The following is a 23,690-nucleotide window of genomic DNA, read 5'->3' on the forward strand; positions in this document are numbered from 1 at the left end:
TATGTTTTCTACTCCTACCTATCACTACCTATCTTAGTGTACCTAGGGTGGATGAATCTGCCCGAATATCTGCAGGGTTATCTAACTTTGCCATTACCTGTGGGTGTCTGCAGAAATCCCATCTTGGTGGAGAGCTGGGCATCATCCATTCAGGAGGTAAATACGAATCAGCTGGACTGGAATTTTGGCATGGAGCGACCTCACAGTGCCAGCAAAACTAAATAAAGGAGTGATGTTGTTTACATAATAAACATTACCCATCTTGCCATGTCGAAGCCCCAGTCAGGCTCCATTGATTCAATGAGAAGTGTCCGCATTCAAGAAAATATGTGCAGTTTAAACGTGAGCATGTAAATGGTAGTGTTCCTGCCCAGGCCTAAATGTGACCACATGACACCCACTCCATGGACATGAGGCAAACAAAAAGCTTCCTAAAATGTACGCTAAAAGATGGTTAATATAAAACCTAAAACCTTAAAGCTTTATTCTTCATTGATAATAATAGCATATAGAAAGCCAAATTGCATGCTATAAAAGGTAATCAAGAAAGTGATAATTAAAAACACCTAATGTTTCAGAGCAATTTTGTGAATAAAAACATAGCTGAATCAAAAAAATATCTCTAATGTTTGAAACTGCCAGATTGTTAAATGTTCAGAAGAGTAGACAAAACATTGCAGTTCCCAGCATCTGCAGATGATGGCTTCGATGGCACCTCTCTCACCAGTCCATCAAACAAACCTGTTCAGATCCAACCCTCTCAGCAACCGCTGAAGGAGTGATGGCTAGTAGTGCATCCGCATAGAACGACACCAGGAGCTGAAGCATCCCATGAAGGCTCATATGCGTTCTGAAGCAACTACAATCATGCAGGGAATCTTTTACAGATGCGTCTATAGGAGACCTACCAGTAAGTCTATAGGGGACCCACCAGTAACGTAATGCATAGATTGGACTGGCTGCATCCCCAAGCATACATCCAGGGCACAATCGAAAGTGCACGGCCGACGTGGAATACAGGCTTCTCACTGTATAGCCAGACAGGCCGAAAGGACAAGAACCAGTTGTCGTGAAGTTCTTGAAGCAAGTGTGCACCAAAGGATTGTATCATTCTCCCATGACACAGTAGCACATGATGTAGAGCAATCCTCATTTGGCCGGAAACGGAACATCCATTGCAGAGCAAATATAGTAAAATCAGTGTCCCAACAATTAGAAATAGAACAAGTGGTATGCCTCCAAAAATGCTTCCCAGCATGGAGTGTATGAAAGATGAAATAACTCCAAAGACCATCTGAAAGGTACTAACCAACCCAGAGCTGATTGACTTAACAAATTGCGCTATCCTTTTAGTATTGTAATTGTTAGAAATGTTGTGCACTTATTCCCCAAAATGGTGTGGGAGACTGGTGCGAAGTAGCAACTGTATCTTAGAGGAAGACCTTGCAATTTGAAGATCAAATATCTCCAGTGCAGATGTTAAGGCCGCTTCCTTCTGAAACAATAAGGCTTACAGTCAGCTTAAAGCATCAAAGTTCACATTTGAAATCTGTATCGAAGGCCAAATTGTCACATCCCTAACTGTACAGGGAGGTGGAAACAGTACTCGTGCACAACAGGTCACGGCCCAGAACCTATCACCAGATATGATATTCCTGGTCTCATTCCACAGCAGCCTGGACTATTCAACATCAAATAACTTTCATTTGAGAGCAATCTGAATGCAAAACGCATCACAGCAACCAGGAAACCTTTCAGATAACATGACAAGTTTGTCTTGGGCACATTACATGCTCCTTGGAGAGTAACCTCCCTGCAAATAGATAATAGCCTAAAGTATTCTGACAGTCTGTGCCGCTAAGAAAAACGTCAGTCGCACCATTCCTACAACAATAAGTGAAAGGTAGGATCCATGACTCATGTACAAAACCTTCTCTTAGTGCTTCACATCTGCCTACTTGATGGTGCTGCAAGCAGTATTTGAAGTGAAAGTTGAAATTGGCAGAGCAATAAATCTGTGTGTTATACACTCAGCACTCGGCACTTCTACAACAGTATGTGTTCATTTTTCTATTTGTAACATAGTGTATGTTGCGTCTTTCTTAGCCATATTGGTCTGTTCTTTAGAGAGAATGGGGTTTCAAAACCATAATTAACAGTTTGACAGTAGAGCATACGGGGAGATAGTGTCCGTTCAGAAGCAGAAAAAACAATCACGAAACCAATCCTTATGAAGAGGAAAAGTAATGCAATTGTAATCCAGAATGCATATCCATGGAGGGATAAGGTATGTCTTTTTTTTGCCAAATGTACAATCCATGTGGTCCCCTTTGTGGAGGTGGACCTGGGTCTGACAAACTGAAGAAACGTCTTCAAAGTCAATAAAGTAGCTGGAGGCTATTTGCACAAGATTGGCAGGCTCGTGGAGCTGTGTAGTACTGGTAGATGACTCTAATGGCAGTACTTTGTGGTAGACACCATCCTTGTCTGTTAACAGAACTGAAATCTGTGTTTCCTTACATGATGATTGTATGGCATTTGTTGATGTAACAGGAAGTATGAATAGTTCCGTGTTATATGTCCCCAGCTGGGGGGAAGAAGCTTAATCGTCGGTCAAAGCTTCCAGCTTGACCTCCTATAGGGTAGTGAGAGGAGACAGGAAACTACCCAGGAGCCTTTTTCGATTTATCAACACAAATATCTTGCATTTTCTACCAGCAAGGGGTGGTAAAAGTACAGTTATGGTACCTTTAACTGCCAGGACAGGTACAGGCGCTCTGCAGGATGACCCAAATTTCTTCTTGCCACAATCTTCTCCCGGACCAGGGCACCGATCTTTGGAATCCAACCAGGAGTTGCTGCCGCTTTCTACACTTCGCCACTGGCAGAACGTTTCTGCTGGACGTTACTCTGAGCGTCTCGGAAGTTGTTCAATTCCTGTAATACATCCAAACATGCACTGATATCAAAAGGCCTTTCCACTGCCACTATACTAGCACTGTCAAGTTCTGGAACCCACATCTCAACCCCGAACAGGATTTCATAGGCACTCCGACCAATTATTTTAGGCATATTTTTGAGGGCTCTCTGGACCCCATGCAGGTGGTGAACCCAACTGTGACCTGAACCTAAGACTGCTTTAAGTCTTGGTTCTTCCTATCCACTACCCCATTTCTATCAGATAATAGGGGGAGAAGTGCTGCACAGTCACACCTAATTTTCCCATGGTGTCTCAGTAAGCCTTTGAGGCAAACGCCGGACCCTGGTCTGAATAAAATGTTAGAAGCATGACCGAGTCACCTACACCTGCGGCTGCTGCGTGTAAATGGGGAAAAAATATTGGAGACTTTTACCATCATCCAAGAAGTAGGATACATGCAGCCTGTGATTTGAAGTGAAGGTGGCTTGAATTTTGATGCATAGTACCTAAAATTAGCAACCGAGGTGGCGGTCACTCCTAGGAGAAATATTAGCGTGTGACTTAGCAGCTCAAGAGCATGAGATCATCCATTATTCTCTGGACATATGAAAGCACCTTTGTTTTCAAATCAGACATTGATGAGAATTTCCCCATTTGTGTTACTGGTGATACATACATACATTTCAAAATACAATACTGCCATGAAGAAGGTGGTGGAAAATTCATGTATATCCACCTAAACGTGCGTTGACTGTTGGTGTGTTCAGTCTGGGCCTATACACCATAAGAAGAAACAAAATCAAATTTGGCTGGTGTATGGTGGATACAGTTGTTTCTGAAACGATGTGTGTTGGATGTATGGAATGCAGAATGAATGGTGTGTGAGATGAGAGTGTGATACATTAGAGCTCCTGGGGTTATGTTTTTTTTCTGAAGTTATATAGAGGGGGGTCCCCTTTCTTGTGGTTTGCCGAAAGGAAAATGGCTACTGCATATGTCCCAATGAGGATTTGCAAGTCTTTTATACCAGTTTGTGTCAGACGATTGCTGTGGTCATACCCATAGGAATTGAGAGCAGGGATTCATTGCTACCAGGATGTATTTGTAAGACCTGTGTCATTGTAAGGGTCCACAGTGGTCCAAATAGACACAAGCCAGAGGCTTGTCTGAAATAGATAGAGGTGTCTGTCCTGAGTGCACTATAGTGGAACCCTTCATCAGGTGGCAGAGGTTGCATTTAAGGAAGGCAGTCCTTGATCTGTTTGTATAAACCTAGTCATCAGTAGCGTTGCTGCAACAATGAAATTGTAGCCTCCACCCCTGCGTGAGAAGATGCTAGACCCTCATGTGCTGCTAGGATCAGTCCTAACCTGCCATCTGAATTAGGTATTACTCTATCCCCTGCTCTGGGAATATGGTCAAACTAGATATTTTGCACACTAAACTGATGGGAGTATTTAGTTGGAAAACCTAGCGGCAAGAGGGTGCTATCGCGCGCAGCGTTGACAGCTGTAATGATGCCTCCATCTATCCTCGTACTAGCACAAGTAATTGCAGCAACTGCAGCACTGTGCAATGTTACTTTTGTGGTTTCATCTGACCTTGGAATTCCTTGCAGTGTGTATCCCTATATGCTAGTGTATGTATGCACATGAGTCAGTGGTTAACATGCTTTTAGTTTGGCCACCTGTCCCCAAAGTAACTTGTGCTTTATCGTGTACCCTTTGGAATCTCTGAATCCATTCTGGCTCCAGTGATGTAAGTACTCATTGTAAGACACAAAAATATGAATCACACACTATGTGTGTGAGGAATCCGGGATCCACATTCTCAAGTGCCAGAATTAGAGCTGTACAATCACCAAGTGAATATGTGTAGGTTTCATGAGGGTGAAATACTCCATCCTGCATTCTACCCTTCACTGCTGCACACGCAGCAGAGTATTGGTGCTTTGTTCCTACAGCAGGCTGAGCAAGACTGTCAGTATAGATCATGTAATCATACTGATCTAGTTTCATCAGTTGTGCAGAGGATATTCGTGTTCATATTGCAGATATGCTTGTGCTTGTAGTGTAGAATCTAATATCTAATCTACATCTGTTGCTGTGAGTGAGTTGTCCCATTGTATCTATGGTGGATGTAAAGCTTTCGCATTTGGAATGCTGGCCTTTGTAACCGCTTCTAAGGCCTGAACGAGAGTCACAACAATTATTCATTTCCCCTGAGGCAATGATCTTTCTTTCACTACAGCAGTCTGTACTGTATTCAAGATTTTTCTGGCGATGTACAACGCATTTCTACATTTGTATATAAATGTGATTTATATGCAATAGGTACAGTGTCTCCTTCATTGAATGTAACATAAGTGTACCCTGATGTACCCACAATTATACGGATCACCAGGTTTGTGGTGTTAATAAGTCTGTAAATGTTTTGAAGCTAACATATCAGCTTGTATTGAACGTAGAATTTGTGTGTGTACAGATGTCCTGTGTGAATTTGAAAAGTCTGAATCAAATCGTAGAATGATTTTACCCCTTGTGCATAATCTGGAATGTAAGTTCTGCCAAAATTTAGGAAACCTAATATTGATTGGAGTTTCTTCAATGTGTTTGGTGGTTGTAACAGTGCACGCTTCTTCAAGAAATTTGTTGCAAGACTTCTGCCGTCACTTGACAGCTCGTATCCCCAAAACAGGATACTGAGATAGGCAACTTTTGATTTCTTGAAATTAAATTTGTAGCCCATGTGAGAAAATCCCAAAATTCAGTGATCTACTCTCGCCAAGTGAGTTGATAGCTCGTCATCTTTTCAAGTATATGTCATCGACAGAGGACAATGCTTGGTCGACAAAATCTTGTAAACGTACTGTTACACGAGCTAAAGCCCTGGCCTATTCTTATACCCTTTGAGCAATCAACAGAACTGTTTATGAGAGCCAAGAGCGCTGAATACCACCAAGTACCTGCCTTCAAGTGCTATGTTTTGGCAGAAAACCTCATTTAAAATGTCTTATATGGTTCTGTATTTTTTGAGAAATTAACAAAGGAGGGAGGTAGAGTACAGAGGTAGGATTCTTACTCCACAGACATAGATACATAAACAAGGGGAATCCTACTGACAGTGACCGGGAGGAGTGTTACCCACAGGGGTGTGGGAGCACTCAGTGTTTTGTAAAACACCCCTCACACACCAAAAGGCCCCTTGGTGTCATGCTTCATTATAGGGGTCTTCGCACCCCTCTAACGGAATGCGGCGTGCTGCAACCTACGACTACTCGGGAACACTGATAGTAATGACTATGTGTGGTGCGTGTGGTGTAAGTGATAGGGATATTTATGTGAGTGGTGGGATTTAGTGAAGGGTTAAAAAGTACCTTGCTCGTGGGTTTATTGGAAAAAACTTTATTCACAACCCCGGGCTGGTACTACTAAAAGAAGTGAAGTGCGAGGTTATTATCTGTCGTGTTTATGGACAGTACCTAATGTGTGCGTCGACCTGTTTTGGAGCATGTGCTGTGCTCCTTCAGGACGGGGGCACAACTTCCCCACCTTACTCACGTTTCACTAATTTATTTTGTGTTAATAACAAAAAGTGAAAAATATATTTTTAAGTGTTTTAAAAAAATATAGGCTATAGTGTGCCTACAGCGGTTTTTTTTTGGCTCAGGATACATGCAGTTGCATGACTCATTGGAAATAGCTTGCTTGCTTCATGAGCACTCTAGAACGTCTGAGGGTCGATTGCTATTTGTGCAATAAACTCGGGATGTGTTGTCCTCCGTACTGCCCCACACGCTGCTCCGCTGGAATCGTATTTTTTGTGCAATATATTGTTCATTAGTGCTGCGCTAAGCGCTTTTTGAACAGCAAAGGTGCATGTAGCAGTCTGTAATCTAAGACTAAACTATATGAATGGTCTGGTTTCATTACCGGAAACAAAGGAATAGTCATTGGTGAGGTGCAACTTTATGTTTCACCTTGGTATTCAAGCTGTGTGGGAATTTCTATATTGTATTTTTTAGCCTCATGTTTAATGGGGTATCGTCTTTGTGGTTGTGAGGAGGACCTCACAGGTAAGATTTGATAAGGGGATCCATCATCCCAACCCACATTATTGCGGTATAATAACAGAGCTCGCACCAAGTCCCACTTCTTGGCGTATGAATGTTTAACTGAGTCTGGAACAAGGTCAGAAAAGGCAGGTAAAATAACCATGTCCCCTTTTGGGCAATCCATAACAAACTCTGCTGGCCAATCCTTTTCAGCCAAGAGAATGTCATAGCTGAATGACAAGTTCTTCCAAAAGAGAACATTTATGATACATGGTATATCCCTCTCCATTTGGAGTTGCAATTCATATAATTGACTAGGGACACTTAGTCTCCAGTCCAGTGTTTCCACCTGGATGTAGTCACTCGTTGCTTCTGCCGCTAGACACTCTATATGATTCTGGCGATATATCATGACTTCTGCCGCCCTGTCAGCATGGTCAGAGCCCATTTACCATTCATAAGCAGTGTCCTCAATATCAATGGCATGCTTGAATTTAATGCCAGCTACCTTCTTTATGTTTTTTGAGGCTTGGATTATTTAGGTTTGTCTTCCTTTTTTATTATAAATTCATGTGAGTGTTGTGAGTCCTTCGATTTCATGTAATCCTCAGATCTGCGCTGTGGTTGTCTTCTTCTCTCCAAGCATTTTTTGGATGACTCCTGTAAGGAACAAGAGAAACGTGTATCAGTATCCTGATACCAATGAGGCGTTTTAATTGTAGTACTGTTACCCAAATTATAGCATTTTTCAGTGGAGGAAAGCCACCCTGTGTTTTACACTTTTCTTTATTTTTATTATTATTCCACTTCATTTTAGAAGACTCAGGTGCCTTCTTCGAGGTATCCTTTCCAGTATTACCCTTTGTGAGAAGTTGGCCTGGTATATGATGTTCACTATTCTAGTGAGCACCTTGCACCAGTCCAATTAACTCTTATGGTGATGGTTGTAAAGTCAACCTTATAGACCAGCTATCCTAGGGGTAGCATGGACAAAGCAGTCTTAGGCTAAACTCAAGAGGCCATGTGAAGCCAGCTGTTTTACCATATGTAAACCCTTTAATACTAAATGAAAGGACACCACACAGGATATATATTCAAACTATATATGTATTTATTTCTAAACAAACCCCTGAACTCTTTATGAGCACAGAAGCGCAAGCGTAAAACAAGTAACTTAATAGAATAGACAAAAGTTGCACAAATATGGATAGGCCGGGGTGGCCCGCTAAACCATATACTAAGAAAGTGGTGTAAGTACCACGTCACGAACAATGGAAAGGCCTAGGGTCTTGGAAATCGCTGGGGCTACACTGGGCTAACAATGGTTAGGGAGCAGGAAGCCCACGGGATGCGTGTGCAGTGTCTAAAGGCACACACGTTCACACATAGAAGTCAATGGGTGCGTAAAAGTTATAAAGTGAAAGATTTAGGAGTCTACCGACGGGAATAGAACTTAACCACTTGAAACTAAGACACTAAGAGTGTAAACCTCTAAGGGAGCACCGTAGTTCTCGCGTTACCTAACCCACAGGAAGCGGGTGCATAGGTCCCAAAGTGTGTCGGGTTTCGTCGTGGAGATCTATGGAGCCTTAGAGAAAAGATGGTGCAGGCGGCCAGAAGAGAAGAGTCCGGGTGGATCCAAGGGTGGATCGAAGATGTAGAGGACCAGAAAGCAGAGGGGACAGAGTCTGGGTCTCTAGCCAGTGACCAGGATGGAACCAGGTGATGTCACGTTGCAATCAGGTGCTGATGGGAAGCTTGTCTCTTCAGCCACGTGGACCCGGAGGCATTGACGACGACCAGGAGTCAGGTACGGACTGTCCCACGAGGGCTCTCGCTGTCGGCGGTGTCTGCTTCAGGAATGGAGTCAACTAGCCTTGGCAAAGGCAACCCACGCAGGATACGATGTCAGCTTCTTACTCAGACCGGCAAGCTCTGAGGGGCTGCTTCTTTTGAGGGAAGCAAGAGCCAGTCTGGAGCAACCAGACCAGCGGTGTAGTTTCTCAGATACGTCGCCAAGATGGCCGCTAGCCAACGGGCAAGTGACCGGGAAGGCGCATTGAGCAGGAAATTGCAAAAGGGCCCCACGCAGAACTCGTGGAGTGTGCAGGGCTGATCTTCGGTGCAGATGCTGCTCGGGGCTGGGGCTTCTCAATCCCCAATGCACAGCTTTGAGGGGGCCTCGGGGGCTGCACAGTTAGCCTCGGGGGCTGCACAGTTAGCAGGTCAAGATGGCCGGTCCCACGTCTCTAGTCGCCTCCACGGGTCTCAGCTTTGCAGGGACTGTGGATCAAGCTGCTGGATGTCTGGGAATCCGGTTCTTGTCAGGCTCTGGGCTCGGGCGGGAGGCGGTGGCAAAGCAAGTCGTCGATCGCTGGATGGTGCCTGCTGTGCAGGGTGGTCACTCCTTGACCACAAGGGAGATTCTTCGGTCGTCTTCTTCCAAAGTAGAGTGATGAAGGTCCAGAGTTTTGTTTCAAAGTTTCAGTCAGGATAATCTAAAGTCTTGGGACTCAGCTCCTACCTATATACCAAACTTGGGGGCTGGATTACCTGCTAGGTCCCTCCTATGGGTGGGACCAGGGAAGGGGGTGGTTAGACTCCTTTCCCTTTGTCCGGTTTCGTGCCAGAGCTGGGGCTGGAGTGCCCCAGCACCGGTTTGAACAGGACTATGCATGGGACACCTTGTGTGCCCCAGGCAGTGTCTCATTCCTTTCAGCCCTCCCTGTCCCAATACAAAAAGCCTGTCTGTGGTGGTGCTAGCACCTCCCAAGGCAGGAAACCTATTGTCAAGTCTCTCTCGCTGGAAGGACTCCCAGCAGCTGGAGGTCAGACTTGTGTCTGTGGCAGCAGCATCCATTTTGTGATGCTGAGGCTCTGGTTACCTTCAACTGGGAATAGTAGGAACAATATGTCTTCTTCCTCTAGAGGGGTGGAATGCTACCCCTGTCGCCAGAACTGGCGAGGGGGTAGTATTCCACATCGTATGACACCTTACTTGACATGTTTTGATAAAGCCAAACCAGAGTTAGCATTTAACCGGGAGGTTCATAATGCACTTGAGTATATGGTATGGCAATATCCTAGAACAGCTATAAGTACATGGTTCCGAAAACTGCAGACAGGCTCAGCTCATTCTAGAGCACCATCTCACATAAAACCAAGCACTCTGCCTCCAGGATTGTTAAGGCCTGCCATAGGAGTGACATATAGGTGTATATGTGTCTAGATATAAGGTTAGATATAGGTATACTATATCTAAAGCAAAGGGTGATTACACCACCTTGCCCCAGCTGAGTGATCAGCCAGTTGTGTCAATTTGGGTGGCCAGCCAGGGGTGGCACAATACATGCTCGCGGTAAGGTTGACAGTGGCAGTGTCTTCCGACCCCGCTTTGTGGCGCCAGGTAATTACTCGCAGAGTTGTAATACTCTGTTGGCGTTGTGGATACGAACTGTGAATTATATGTCCCAGTGCTCAACTGATTTTAAATTGATTACGAATTTGAAATTGTTTTACAGTGTTAAAAATTGATTGCGAATTTTAAATACACTTACTCTCTGTGCTCGCGCTCATTTTCGGAGCTGACCAGGGGCTTTAGGACTCACTTTGTAACTCTGTGCTACAGCCTGCCCGCCCTGGTCCGTTTCGGTATCCAATACCGTTGAGCGGAGGGTGGGACAGGTACGAGCCAGAGTGAGTGACACGGCCACACACTTCCTGTTTGGCGAGTCGAGATGTTAGCGCTCTAGCCTTCCTGCAATAAGGGCTATTTAGCCACTTGTCGGCACTAGCGCGCAGCGGTTGCGCGCAGGGGGGCGCCTTCTTACGTGCTGAAGACGAGCCAAAGACCAGCCCGTCTGCGCCCGTCCGCGACAGTATGAGGCATAGGGGCAATGTGTCCTATCCCTGTGGACTCCGACATTTTTCAGGTACTAGAAAAATGATATACCCCGCCCAATTCCTCCTAGATTTAAAACCAACTGGAGATTGCTGCACTCGAATACCCTGGCAAAATCTTGAGGGCTGTTTTTCATGTCTAAAATGTCGCTACCAATCATCTGTTGTAAGGATGTGCACGATTGAAAACGCTCCTAAGATTGTACCCCCAGAGGGACTAAAGTGTTTTCTTTTAAACGTTCGGTCCCTCCCAAAACATCAGCTTCAGGTATGGGATCTTGTCTATACCACGCAGCCTGTCATTTGTTTTTTAACCGAAACATGGATGAAACCTCACACTGTTACAGCAATTACACTAGGGGTTCCATCAGGCTACAAGATTATACACTTTGACCGAATCAATAAAACAGGTGGCGGCTTAGCCATTATATACAGAGACGTACTCAAAGTAACAATATTAGAACAAAGGTCCTGTCCTCAACTGGAAATAATGATTTTTAAGATCAACTCGGCTGGCCAGGTCTCCTGGAAAGGTGCTTTAGCTTACCGCCCACCAGGATCCAATCCGGATTTTGCTCTCTCCCTTCTGGAGCTATTAGCCCCACATTTTAAATCCAAGGAGGATTTTATCCTCCTTGGGGATTTTAATGTACACATGGACAATCCAACACAGCCCGAAAATATCTCATTAACTGCAGACTTATCTAGCCTGGGGTTAAAAGCAATGAATAGCGGTGCTACCCACATAGGTGGTCATACTTTAGACTCACTATTTTCAAATTGCCCTAAAATAAGATGTTCACCTGCCAAAGAAATCCAATGGTCCGATCATTTTTTGATAGAGTTCCTTTTAATGGGCCCGATTAAATCTTTGCACAAGACGCCACTCCCGCCAATCTGGCGCCGACAGTGGCACAAAATAACGGTGGAAAAATTGCGGGAAAGTTGGAAACGACCAACGCTTACAGATAAGGACTCAGCAGACATTGCATTACTAAAATTTAATGACTCACTTAAGTCAGCCATTGATACTCTGGCCCCATTAAAGCTTTATAAGCAATATCCCTCTACCAACCAAGAAAACTGGTATACACAAGACCTTAGAATAGAGAAGCAGAAATGTAGGCGACTAGAAAAAGCATGGAGGAAATCGAAAACTGAGGAGAAAAGGAAAATCTTTCAAGAGGCCCAGTCAATCTACTATAAAAACATAATGCAAGCCAGGAAAAACAGCCTCACCCTACAACTAGCAGAGGCGGGTAACTGTCCAAGGGAGCTGTTTAAAATATTGCAGACCTTTGTCAAACCCACAGCCTGTGAGAGCCCTGATGAATTCTCCCAAACACTCTGTGATGAGATTTCGGTGTTCTTTGAGGATAAAATTAATCTTATCTATGATAAAATAACGGCCTCTAATTCCGCAGGAACCACGATCTCCCTCCCAAATAACTCACCCAAACAAAACAATAACTCATTACTGACCTTCCCACAAATTGGTGACTTAGATCTTTCCCATCTCATCAGCCACATAAAATCTGGGTCCCCCAATGACTTCCTTCCAGCAAAAATGGTCGCCCCTCTGAGCACCCTCTTAGGACCCTCTATCCAGTCGGTGATGAACATCTCATTGACAAAAGGACAGGTCCCAATGGAATGGAAGATAGCGGTGGTGAACCCAATAAGGAAAAAAGCGGCATCCCCATGGACAGATCTCTCAAACCTGCGGCCCATCTCCCTCTTGCCACACATCAGTAAGATGACTGAGAAGCACGTGAACACTCACCTATCAAATTACATCGAGGCAACGGAGGGCCTGGACCACTCACAATCTGGATTCAGGCCCAACCACAGCACCAAATCAGCCCTCCTAGCAGTGACCAACAACATCAGGATGACACTGGATGGAGGGGGGTCGATGATTCTGGTGCTGTTGGACTTATCCGCTGCCTTTGATACGGTGTCACATGAAGTGCTTCTCGGCCTTCTGAGGGATGTGGGTTTAGGGGGTGTAGCTCTGTCCTGGATGGAGAGTTTTCTCTCAGGCCGCTCTCAAGAAGTCAGGTTGGGCTCCCATAAATCCATCTCTAGAGAGCTCACCAGGGGAGTGCCACAGGGCTCATGCCTAAGCCCCACATTATTTAATGTGTATGTGGCCCCCCTGGCTGACTTAGTGAGATCCTTTGGGTTCACCCCGGTATCATATGCTGACGACACCCAACTTCTGTTCCCTTTTAAAACCTTCACACCTGCTCTAATAAAATCTTTTGCAGATGGAATGAGGGCAGTGTCAGAGTGGATGGGCAAAAACTGCCTACAGTGCAACGTAGGTAAAACGGAAGTATTGTTGTTGGGGGAGGCAGTGACACTATGGTCCCCCGAATGGTGGCCCCTGGGACTGGGACCTGTCCCCAATCCCAAACAGACCGTGAAAAACCTGGGAGTGCTATTAGACCAAGCCCTTACATTTAAAGATCATGTAAACCAAGTTCCCGGTACATGTTTTAGGGCCATTGGACTGCTGAGAAGGGTGTTTCCATACCTACCTGACAGACACAGGAAGACCTTGGTCCAGGCATTAGTCACTAGAAGATTGGACTATTGCAATGGTCTTCTTTTATCAACTAATGAAGAACAGCTTAACAAACTGCAAATAGTCCAGAATACCGCTGCAAGGCTAGTCCTCAACGCTCCATCTAGGACTCCCTCCCGCCCTCTATTGGCTAAACTACACTGGCTCCCAGTGCGGCAACGCATCAAGTTTAAAATCCTATGTACCATCCACAAATGTCTGTCAGGTACGGGGCCCAAGTACTTTACAAAAGTCTTCTCACCCTATGTCCCAGGGTGGTCCCTACGCTCCAGTAACCTCCAGCTATAACAGGTACCCAGAATCAAAAAATCCAGGCAGGGAGGCTGTGCCCTAGCCCATACTGGACCTGCTCTCTGGAACTCTCTACCCCAGACATTAAAACAAATTACCAATCGCCTAACCTTCCGGAAAACCCTTAAAACCCATCTCTTCACAAATAGTTAAAACACCTATCTAATCTAATCAGTCACTTTTGAACATGGACCAGCACAATCCGTATTCCTTTCACTAGCAAAGCACGGAGATACCCCTTCGGGGGCCTATTCAGGCGCTCTATAGGAACATAAAATAAATAAAATAAAAATGCTGTAGCCCCTGGTAGGCCTTGGATGCACCTATGCCCTGGGTACCTATAGTACACTGTACAGGGGCTCATAAGGTGACCCAGTATCCAATTGGAGATGTACCTAGGGTACATGGAGTCCATTTTAAAGAGAGAGCAGATAGCCTGGGGCCCTGATTAGCAGGATCCCAGGCCAACTAGGTCGAAAACCAGCTTAACACTAGGCAAAAGATCTGGGGTAACCATAGTCAGGTATCCGCCTTCCTACACCTGCCTTATGATTGAGGAGATGACGTAACTGGAAATGGAAATGTGATTACGGTAATGGGACAGAGGCAGCAAAGGAGTTTGAGGTATCATCTATGGACATGTTAAAGTTTCTAGTGGTGGTAATTCAATTGAATCCATTAGATGTGGTGGAGGTGACCTTCATAATTTCTGAGTTTAAGTTTGATTTTATACCTGGGGGGATAGGATATCGTGCAAACATGAATTGCTATATTTTAAGCGCCTGGCATTGTGTGTTTAGGGTGTCAGAAGAAGAGTTTGGAGGGATATCTAGGATGGAGATAGGACTTAGTGGTAACTTAAAATAAGGCCAGGGTGGAGGGTTTGTAGCCACTGTACGTGAGGAGCTCAATGTGCTGAACTTAGGTGTTAAGCCAGGTACAAGTTAATATTGGTATCAAAGGCATTGTCAGTTCATAGGTCATTTGGCCATGTTTTTTGACTGATTAGTTGTTGAGGTGAGTCGCAGATATGATGTTTATCTTGCACTGAGTCTGAGGTGGTTGGAAGAAAGAATAGGATTCCGAGGAAGCAGAGGATGCTAAGGAAAGTTAGAAATGCAACCTCTGTTTACATATACATAGGGAAGGGATTGGTGATCTATTTTGGGGAGTGGATAGGATTCTCATTTCAAGATAATTGGTCTGGACAATTTTGACTATGGAGTAGATGAGGATGCTTCATTGAAAGGTCTTGGAGGTGATACTTTCTCTTTCTCTTGTCATCCTGGTTTAAGAAATTTCATTTTAATCGACAATTTGGTGCAGTTGGTAGGGATTCGTTGTCGGAGCTCTGGGCTAGTAAAGTTGAAGTGTTCTAGTACTGCAGTACTGTAAGCGGTCCTCAGGTCATAATTTGTTATAAGGGGATGGCTGGTGGTGGTGTTCCTAATGCCAGTAGCTTTAACGAATGCATATGTTTAGTGTGTCTTTAATAGGAGTCAGAAAATTAAAAGAACATATTAAATTGGAGCATCCAGTTCTCTTTTTTTCCTTGCTGTGGCACTGCTGGCAGGAATGAAAACTGGCGTTTTTTGCCCCGAGCAAAGATGCCTGAGGAAGAATTCATTCCAGAGCTGTGAAGATCCGCAACTCCCTTTTGGATCCTCTATTGCCTGGCTCGTACCAACGCAGACGATTGTGACGAGGCAGTTGAAGTACTGTTAGCCAAAGTGGACCACATCTGTTTCAGAGCAATCTGGGAGCCTGTGATCCTAGTGGTAGCACGCTGCTTGATAAATCCGTATAGTATAAAGTTAAAAAGTGAAAAGAATTATGTCCCATCAAAGAGCCCTTAAGATTGCTACCTCTTGTTAGAGGCGAATTAATCTCATATGTTTATTAGAGGTGAATTCATATTATGTTTGTTTGGACTCTATATTCAAACATTAGTAAATGCTTTCACGTCTCTGCCAGATGTTTGTTCAGAATGGTTCCAGGTGTTATAGAAACTATGTCTGCAACCTACTACCTAACTACATTAAAATACATGGCACTGCATACGTAGAAGCTCAGGTGTCACTGTGCATTCTGAATTATTTTCCTAGGTTTATAAGACTGATTAATATTTAGATTAAAAGTAACACATTTCTCTTAATTTTTTCACAGAATCTAGGACATGAACCTCCAGCACCACCCGTGGACTAGACAGTAGCCTAACAATCAAGAGGAATCAAGAAGATATATGACCAAATGGACTAGCGTGACCCGACAACCCGTGGAAAACAATTACACTTCTTTTCCTTTTTTGCATTTGCATAGAATATTTTATTTTTAAACTATATCTAGTTGTCGAAATTATATTTCCAGTCTTGATCAGTAGAGCTGTGACAGAAACATGGTTGGTGTATGAGTTGAGTTCAAATGATTAGCACTTATTGAAATTTAAACCTTGGTAATGTTCCGCACGCAAGTGTATATCGTGCATTGGACGCATCTGAGCTTTGACATTTAACGTGGTCATCAAGTAGACATGCCACAGGACCTCAAACATTCCTTTGATTATTTTTTGCCACTGTGCCAATCATAATTTTTATTTACTGATGTTAGAGGCTAAATGAAATGAAAACAATTCTAATACTAACGATTCCAGCACTCCCAACTTACAGCATGTGCTTTCGTTGTGAAACATTTCATATATGAAAAGCTATCAGATGGGAGACAGTGTATTAAAAATGTAAAACACATACAGCTTGGATTGAAGTGGCTCACATGTATATGTATGTCTATATTTATGTGTCAAGTGTAAAGCCGACAGGTTGTTCTATAAAGATCAGCCAATGTGCTTAGGTCTTACAAAATCTAAGCAAGTGCCTTACTTCTCACAGAAATGTGCAAATTGTGTTTTTTAATGGAAAGCAGGACTGGCCACTCAATAGATTTGTTTTAGACCTAAAAGCTATTTGAAACATTGTATTACACAAGCCAAAAACTAAAACACAAAGTTGTTGTTTCTACTTAACTTCTCTAAAATGCCATATCTTCTCTGATGTTTTGTCCGACATACAGACTATATAACTATTTTGTAGGAAAAAGGTCTCTTGTGGCCTGTAGACATATATGCTTGACTTATATCTCGATAGATCTTTTTAATTGACTCGGAATGTACATTTTTCGATAGTAGAACTTTGCTTAAAAAACGTGCAAGCTTGTATGTAGTTCTGCTAAATGTTATTAAAAGGCTGTCAAGTAAATCTTTTGCTGGAGTCACCAAAAATATATATATAATTTTGTGCATTTATTTTTACTACCACTGTATCCTAGCCAAAAAGAAAAACACAATTCGGGTTTCTGCTGCTCAAAAATTGCAAGGAATTACAATTCCAATAGAAAAAATAAGAGCTTATATGATGTGCTTATGCCTTGACGGTTTAACGGACACTTTACAAATTCATTAATTTGTTCCTTAAGTAGCTCGAGCTGCTTTCGATAAAATATAATACAAATAATCTGTGTATCTTTTTTAAGCTGTTAGCAATAAATAATAGTCAGATGTATACAGGTCTGTGGCACAAGCTGCAGAAGCATTGTAATGAATTTTCATATGCAAGGTAGATATCTTGTTTGAGTATGAATTTAACCTTTCAGGAGTTTCCATTTCATATTATTACTTAAAAGTCTGCTGCATTGCCTATTTCTCAAAGTAGCATAAGCAGCCATATCTCCGGTATTTATTCAGATAAGCAGGCAAACAGAAGATGGTTAATTTAGTTTAAAAACGTTTCTGTTGCTAAGTTGTATGTAAAAATATATAATCCACAAGAATTTTTTTTGGTAATGGCCGTGTTTCTTGCCTGCGATTTACTCTAAGGTGTTTGGAAGAAATAGTGTTGTAGTACAAACATTTCATGCTTGTATTTCGTACAAGAACTCTTTGTGTAGATTTACATTCTCTGAGGAAGGTAGGTATAGCGAGGAAGAATAACAGACTAGGTGCAGCCAGTTGCCCATCAGTCTAAATAAATCATTAAACCACACAACAGGCAAACAAGAGGAATCGTTTAATTTTTGTTAAGCACACAAACCGTAATCTCTCACTGATTAACCATCTATATATGTTTCAGACATAGGGATTTGAAGTTAAAGTTCAATTGTATTTATTTTAGTAGGTGTACTTTGCTAAATCGTAGATAACATTAGATTTCTGCAACACGCCCAGAATGCCATGTAGTTGGAGATTTCTTAATTTACTATATATTAAAATTTCATTTGCTTTGCAAACCTAGCTTTAGGTCATCCTGCTTTTCCTCTATTGCAACTGGTTGGTTATTCCTCGGAGAAATGGTTTCTAAAAAGAACCCTGTCACTTTCGAATTTAATAACCCTCTGTTTTGTTCTGTCTATAACGTAGGGTGCAAGGATTGGTTTCTCCATTGGGTCCCCTGTTATGCGTGGTACTGCCTTATATCTTCCTCTGTGTTAGATTTTTGGTAGGAATGAATAATGTATTGTTTAGTTAATTAAAACTTACAATTTAAAAGTAGAAAAAGGTAAACACCTCTTCAGTTAAAAGCACAAGAAAAATCCATCTGTCTTTATGGCTTTGGGTCATCGAGTCCAGTGACCATATACACATCTACGGTGGTCTACATAAGTTATTTCATACTGATACTACATCGAGTGTAGATTATTGCCCCCTTCTCCAATGTCCAAGGTTAGTATTACTGGAGGACAAAAAGGGGCAACAGGTTAAAATGCTAGCGCTTCAGCATTTAAACATGGGATGATCGGATAAGACAAATAAGCTGTAAACATTAAGGCCAACCAAATTAGTGATTTTTAGAAGTGTCATGGTTTTGCTTTTGTTTCTGAATGTAATGCTACATGATGTGTGACTATCCTGTCAATAGATCTTTGCTGCATGAAAAGCTGTCTGGAGCTGCTCAAAAAGTCATGCAATGCTTTCTTTCCAGATTTGTCATGGAATTTCTCTTTTTTGTTTGCTTTTTCTCCTATTTCATCAAACCTTTCTGGAGATCAGCATGTCCTGCAACTCAACTCTATTTCCCATTACTCAACTTTGGCCTTTTCCCTGTATTTTACAGAACTTCATGTTTTTGGTGCATCTCCAGGTCCCAAAACCTCTTTCTAATTTTGCACGAGGACAATCGAAGATTATTTTTGCTCCCCTTGATGTTTAAAAAATTCACAATCTGATTTCATAATCATGCAAAATGCAACAGAAAGAATCAATGTTATAACAACTCCATCAGTATCTCCACCCCCAGTGCTGAACTCTATAGTTTGGTATATGTAAACTAGCTTATGCTGATTAGGGCTTCTCAAACGTAGCATACCCTTTGTGCATGTAGGTAGGAAACTTCCAGAAAACAATCGTCAATGAGGTTGCCACTGTATCTTAGCAAATGTTTTTAATCCTCTGAAACTTTTGAGATATTGTAAGTCAAATAATATGAAAACGATTTATATGATTGCTTCACGAAGAATGAAAATATAAAACTGTGCATTCCACATATCTCATTTATAGCTATAGGTAACTTCACACTTTTTGTTATGTAAGGTTAGGGTGCCTTTATGAATATACTGCTCCCATCTCAGCTTGTGACGGCCATGTAAAGCACTTCCCCTTACATCCTATTCCATTAATGTACTCGTATATATTTTTACAGCAACAGCACTGTCCAGTCTCATCTTTTCCCATTTATTCTCATTGCTTTTTCCCATTGCCATTGTTGGTAATGTTTCTATTTTTTTTTATATATATATATATATCTTTTTTATCTTTGTATTCGTTTTTTCAGCAAAAAAAACATAATTCTCAACTAGCATTGCTGTAAAGTGGTGATCTGCATCTAGTATTACATTGCAAATTGTATTGTGCCAGATATCCCAAAATATGCGCCCATGAATGCTTTCCTCGACCCTGCCAGGATGCGAAAATTCTCCCAAGTGTCCATGATGAATACAGCAGTCAGAATTGAGATAGAGGGGAAACAGTGGTGCTCATTCTGTCAGATTTGAGCGCTGTGCTCATAAATACACTGAGTAAAATAGGAATAGGCGGAGCAGCTCTCAAATGGATCCAGGCATTTCTTTCAAGCAGAACTTTTCAAGTTTTTACCCAAAATGCCTGCTCCAAAACCTATTCTTTTGCACATGGTGTACCACAAGGCTCCATCCTGAGCCCCCTACTTTTCAATCTTTACATAAATCCTTTAGCGGAGCTGGCAGAAAAATCTGGACCCACAATTTATTCCTACGCAGACGATTCCCAAATTATGTTTTCACTATCAGCGCAAAACCCCAATTATACCTCCACAATTAAGTCAGGGCTAACTAACATGGCAACCTGGATGCAATCTAATTTCCTAAAATTGAACGGAGGAAAAACAGAGGTAATACTGGGAAAACAGAAAAATCTATGGAGCCTACAATATCAGCCAGATAAAATGGGCACCCTTCCTACCCCGGTATCACAAGTGTGCAACCTAGGCATACTCCTAGACGATACTTTAAGTATGCATGCTCAATCAGTAAAAGTCACAGCCACTTGTTTCTCCATCATTAAATGGCTGAGGAAAATATGCTGGATGCTGCCAGATACAACAAAAAAAACTGTAGTCAATGTCTTAATTACTTCCCGGCTTGACTATGGAAATGTCCTCTATGTGGGCTCAAACAAACCGATTCTCCACAGACTACAGATGGCCCAAAATGCGGCAGTTAGGCTCTTATGTAAGGTACCAAAAAGAGAATCGATCTCCGTATTTCAACGGAAATTACATTGGCTAAACATTGAAAATCGAGTGAAGTTCAAAACACTCACCTACATGCACAAAATCAAAGCCAATATACCCCCCAATTACCTCTGCACTTTAGTCAAACCATACATTCCATCTAGAAATCGAAGATCAGCCTCACACGGCCGTTTTGTGGTCCTTAAATACAAAGTAGCGCGAATTGGGGGGAAATCCTTCTCATACCTTGGACCATCGTACTGGAACTCCCTCCCAATCTCACTTAGAAATGAAACAAACTACTCCAGTTTCCACAAGTTGCTAAAAACCTGGCTGTTTGACAAATGAGATGCCCATGCTCCACCCTGTCAAGGCTTCTATCTGCGCCGGGAAACCTTTTTTGGGTAGCTGTCGCGCAATACAAATTCTAATAATAAATAATAATAAAATGGCCCCCAAATCCAAAGATACTTTTTGTTACAACCCTGTCCTCTATATACTGCTTCCACATTGAAGCATTGGTCCATGCCCCTGAGCCATTAACTTTGGTTCTGACCTATTTCTCCTTCCACCTTTCTGCTATGTCTCGCTTTGCTACAAGAAGCCCCATGTCGTCTGCCACTGAGCACGGGCTACTGAACCTCCCCACTCCTCCATGGAGCCCAACAGAGCCATCTTGCGTTTTAGTATAATGCTTTGGCTAAAGAACTCTCTGCATAACTTGTGAATTTGCTCTGAATACATAGCAATTATTGAACAGTCCTAAATGAAATACATAAATGTACCTTGGAGTGGCCACACCTGAGTCATGCAAGCTAGGGTGCCCCCTATCCTTCAGAGCCTAGACAAGTGATAGTAGATTCTGTGAACGAATTTGAATTGTATGAGCCTGAGCCTAGCTGAAATCGCCAGGGTTCTTGGGCCATTCAGAACAACATCCATTCCTCATCTTCCAGTTCCCCCCATAATCCTCGAACCTCGTGCGTAGCTTAGTGAACACATCAGGTATGTTTACTTTTAAGGCTCTGTGTAGTCTAGAGATACCCTTCCTACCCAAGAGTTCTTTTTTTGTAGGTTTGAAGCTTGCACCGGTCTGTTGCCCTTCGGGCTCTGCAGAGGCACTACATAGAAGAGATGAGTAGAGATTATTAAATGGGTTGTTCTCTGGATGTAAACCTATCATGATGAAGTGCCCACATTTAGTCTTTTTATTTTAGGTCTGACTGTAGCAACTTCAGAAGGAAGCTCTGTTCAGAATGTGTAGCTTGGTGGAATGTTGTAGAAATAGTGGTTTCAGTTGCTTCTTGCTAAATGTTCCATTTAATTTGGTGTTGGCTTTGTCTTATTTTTCCAAACTGCTTGCACTATATACTGTAAAACAATTAAGGTATACCATCTGTGTAAGTGTGCAAATCTTCTATAAGTATGTGCATTAAGATTGATAATAATTTAAGGAATAGTCACATAATCCTGAAGCAGTCTAATTAAAATGTGCCCTGTTATGTTGATGTCTTTTTATATAATGTGTAGTTATTTTTCTGTTTGTTGGTACTGTTATCAACTAGCAAAAATAGGAGAAGCCCATTGAAAAGGAGATTCAACACACATAGTGGAGCCAAATGCAGCATTAGCTGTACGCCTATTACAGACTAACAGTCTGAGTAACTAAATTTCCCATTATGCTGTTGTATTCTCAGGTTGGAGTGAAGGATTTTACTAATTAAATGGTCCTGTACACTTGAAACGATCTGCACCACACCTCAGCTTTTTAGGTTTTAGAAAAATCATTCACCCTGAAAAAGAGACTTTGTCTTATATTTCGATATGACAAAGTGAAAAGCGAGCTTACTAATTTACAAAGGTTTTTTGTTCAGACATGCTCTTCTGACTCACTGGAGACTAGTGTAGTTCCCTCTTTTGCACCCATAAGTTTTAAGCTTCCACTGCTTCTGATAAATACCCAAATGCAAGGCTTTACTATAATCCAAATGTGAGGACACAACTTCTTCCACAATCTATGCTATGTGCTATAGCTGGGGATTAACCAGTTATTACCTGAGGTGAGACTGAACAGTATCTTGAGAGAGGAAGTGGTTTGCCAGTGGCCATTGATGAAGCACTTCCTAATGTCTGAAGGGGAATGCCAAAAGGCGAAATGGAAATCCTTTGTTGATTGTGCAGTACAGCTTAACATAGGTTACCTTCTGCAAATGATCCTTAAACGTGTCACTATCCCTTCAGTATGTCAATATCCATGTTCAGATGTTTATTGGCCATTTAAATTGACCCATTGTACTTCATAAAGAGCTAAAATATTTAATATGGTTGTAATAGCTTTTTAATAAGAATCAGTAACAATTCTGGTGTTAACGTTTCTGGATTGGAAATCTTTTATAAAAAGCTCAATTTTAGTGTCTCTAGGAAAACTGTTTAGGTTTATGCATCAGCTGGGTTCTAGGGAGTACATTTTGAGCGGTTAGCAAAAAAAAGAGATCTGATAGGGGACAGTTGAAGACTGAGTTCATCAAATGATGTGCTACATGTATAACACTGAGACCCTTCTGCTTAGCTCTTACAATATCCACATTACTTTGTGCCCTCCACTTGGCATTGGGGGAATACATTTTTTTTTTTGTGTCTGTAATCCAAGATATTGTAGACTAAGGAAGATGAAAATAAGAGGAGATAATGCAACCAAAGTTCTAAATGTAAGGTCATAGATCCATAGTCTGCAGAATTATACTGGCAATTAACGTCCCAATTTAAGTAATGTGTGAAAGTGTATTTATGTTAAAACAAGCATCCCCTCAATATCATAGAATTGAAGTATTCTAATCCGAGATCGAATGCTGATGATGTTATCCAAAACAAGCAAACACGTTTTAGGACTTTAAATGTAATATTCCATAAATATTGCAAGATTGTGATATTAAACATTCAGTGCCTTGGAACATATATGTCCGCATTGGCATATCAGTAATCTATTAGGAATATGATTAAAATGTATGGTTTCCTTGTTGGGATTTACTTCACCATTATTTGGAAGCATTGAGGCTCACTGTTGTTAAAGTATAGGCATTTCTACCCTAAAGATACAATCTAGAATGACTTCTATACCTACCTGTATCAGATCTCCCTGATGTGAACTTCTGCTCTCATGTTGTGACTGCTGCTATATTT

General features: G+C 42.1%; 1 protein-coding gene across 1 annotated transcript in view; it reads left to right on the forward strand.

Annotated features, from left to right (window-relative positions):
• Window positions 1-23,140, forward strand: part of SMIM14 (small integral membrane protein 14) — a 445,120-nt gene extending 421,980 nt beyond the window's left edge. Inside the window, exon 6 of the mRNA XM_086963966.1 lies at window positions 15,922-23,140. Coding sequence (XP_086820092.1) covers window positions 15,922-15,960 — 39 coding nt within the window. The 3' untranslated portion in view covers window positions 15,961-23,140. The remainder of the gene's footprint in view (window positions 1-15,921) is intronic.
• The last annotated feature ends 550 nt before the right edge of the window (window positions 23,141-23,690 follow it).

Source organism: Lissotriton vulgaris, chromosome 3_2, assembly GCF_964263255.1.
Source record: "Lissotriton vulgaris chromosome 3_2, aLisVul1.2, whole genome shotgun sequence".
Taxonomy (NCBI): Eukaryota; Metazoa; Chordata; class Amphibia; order Caudata; family Salamandridae; genus Lissotriton; species Lissotriton vulgaris.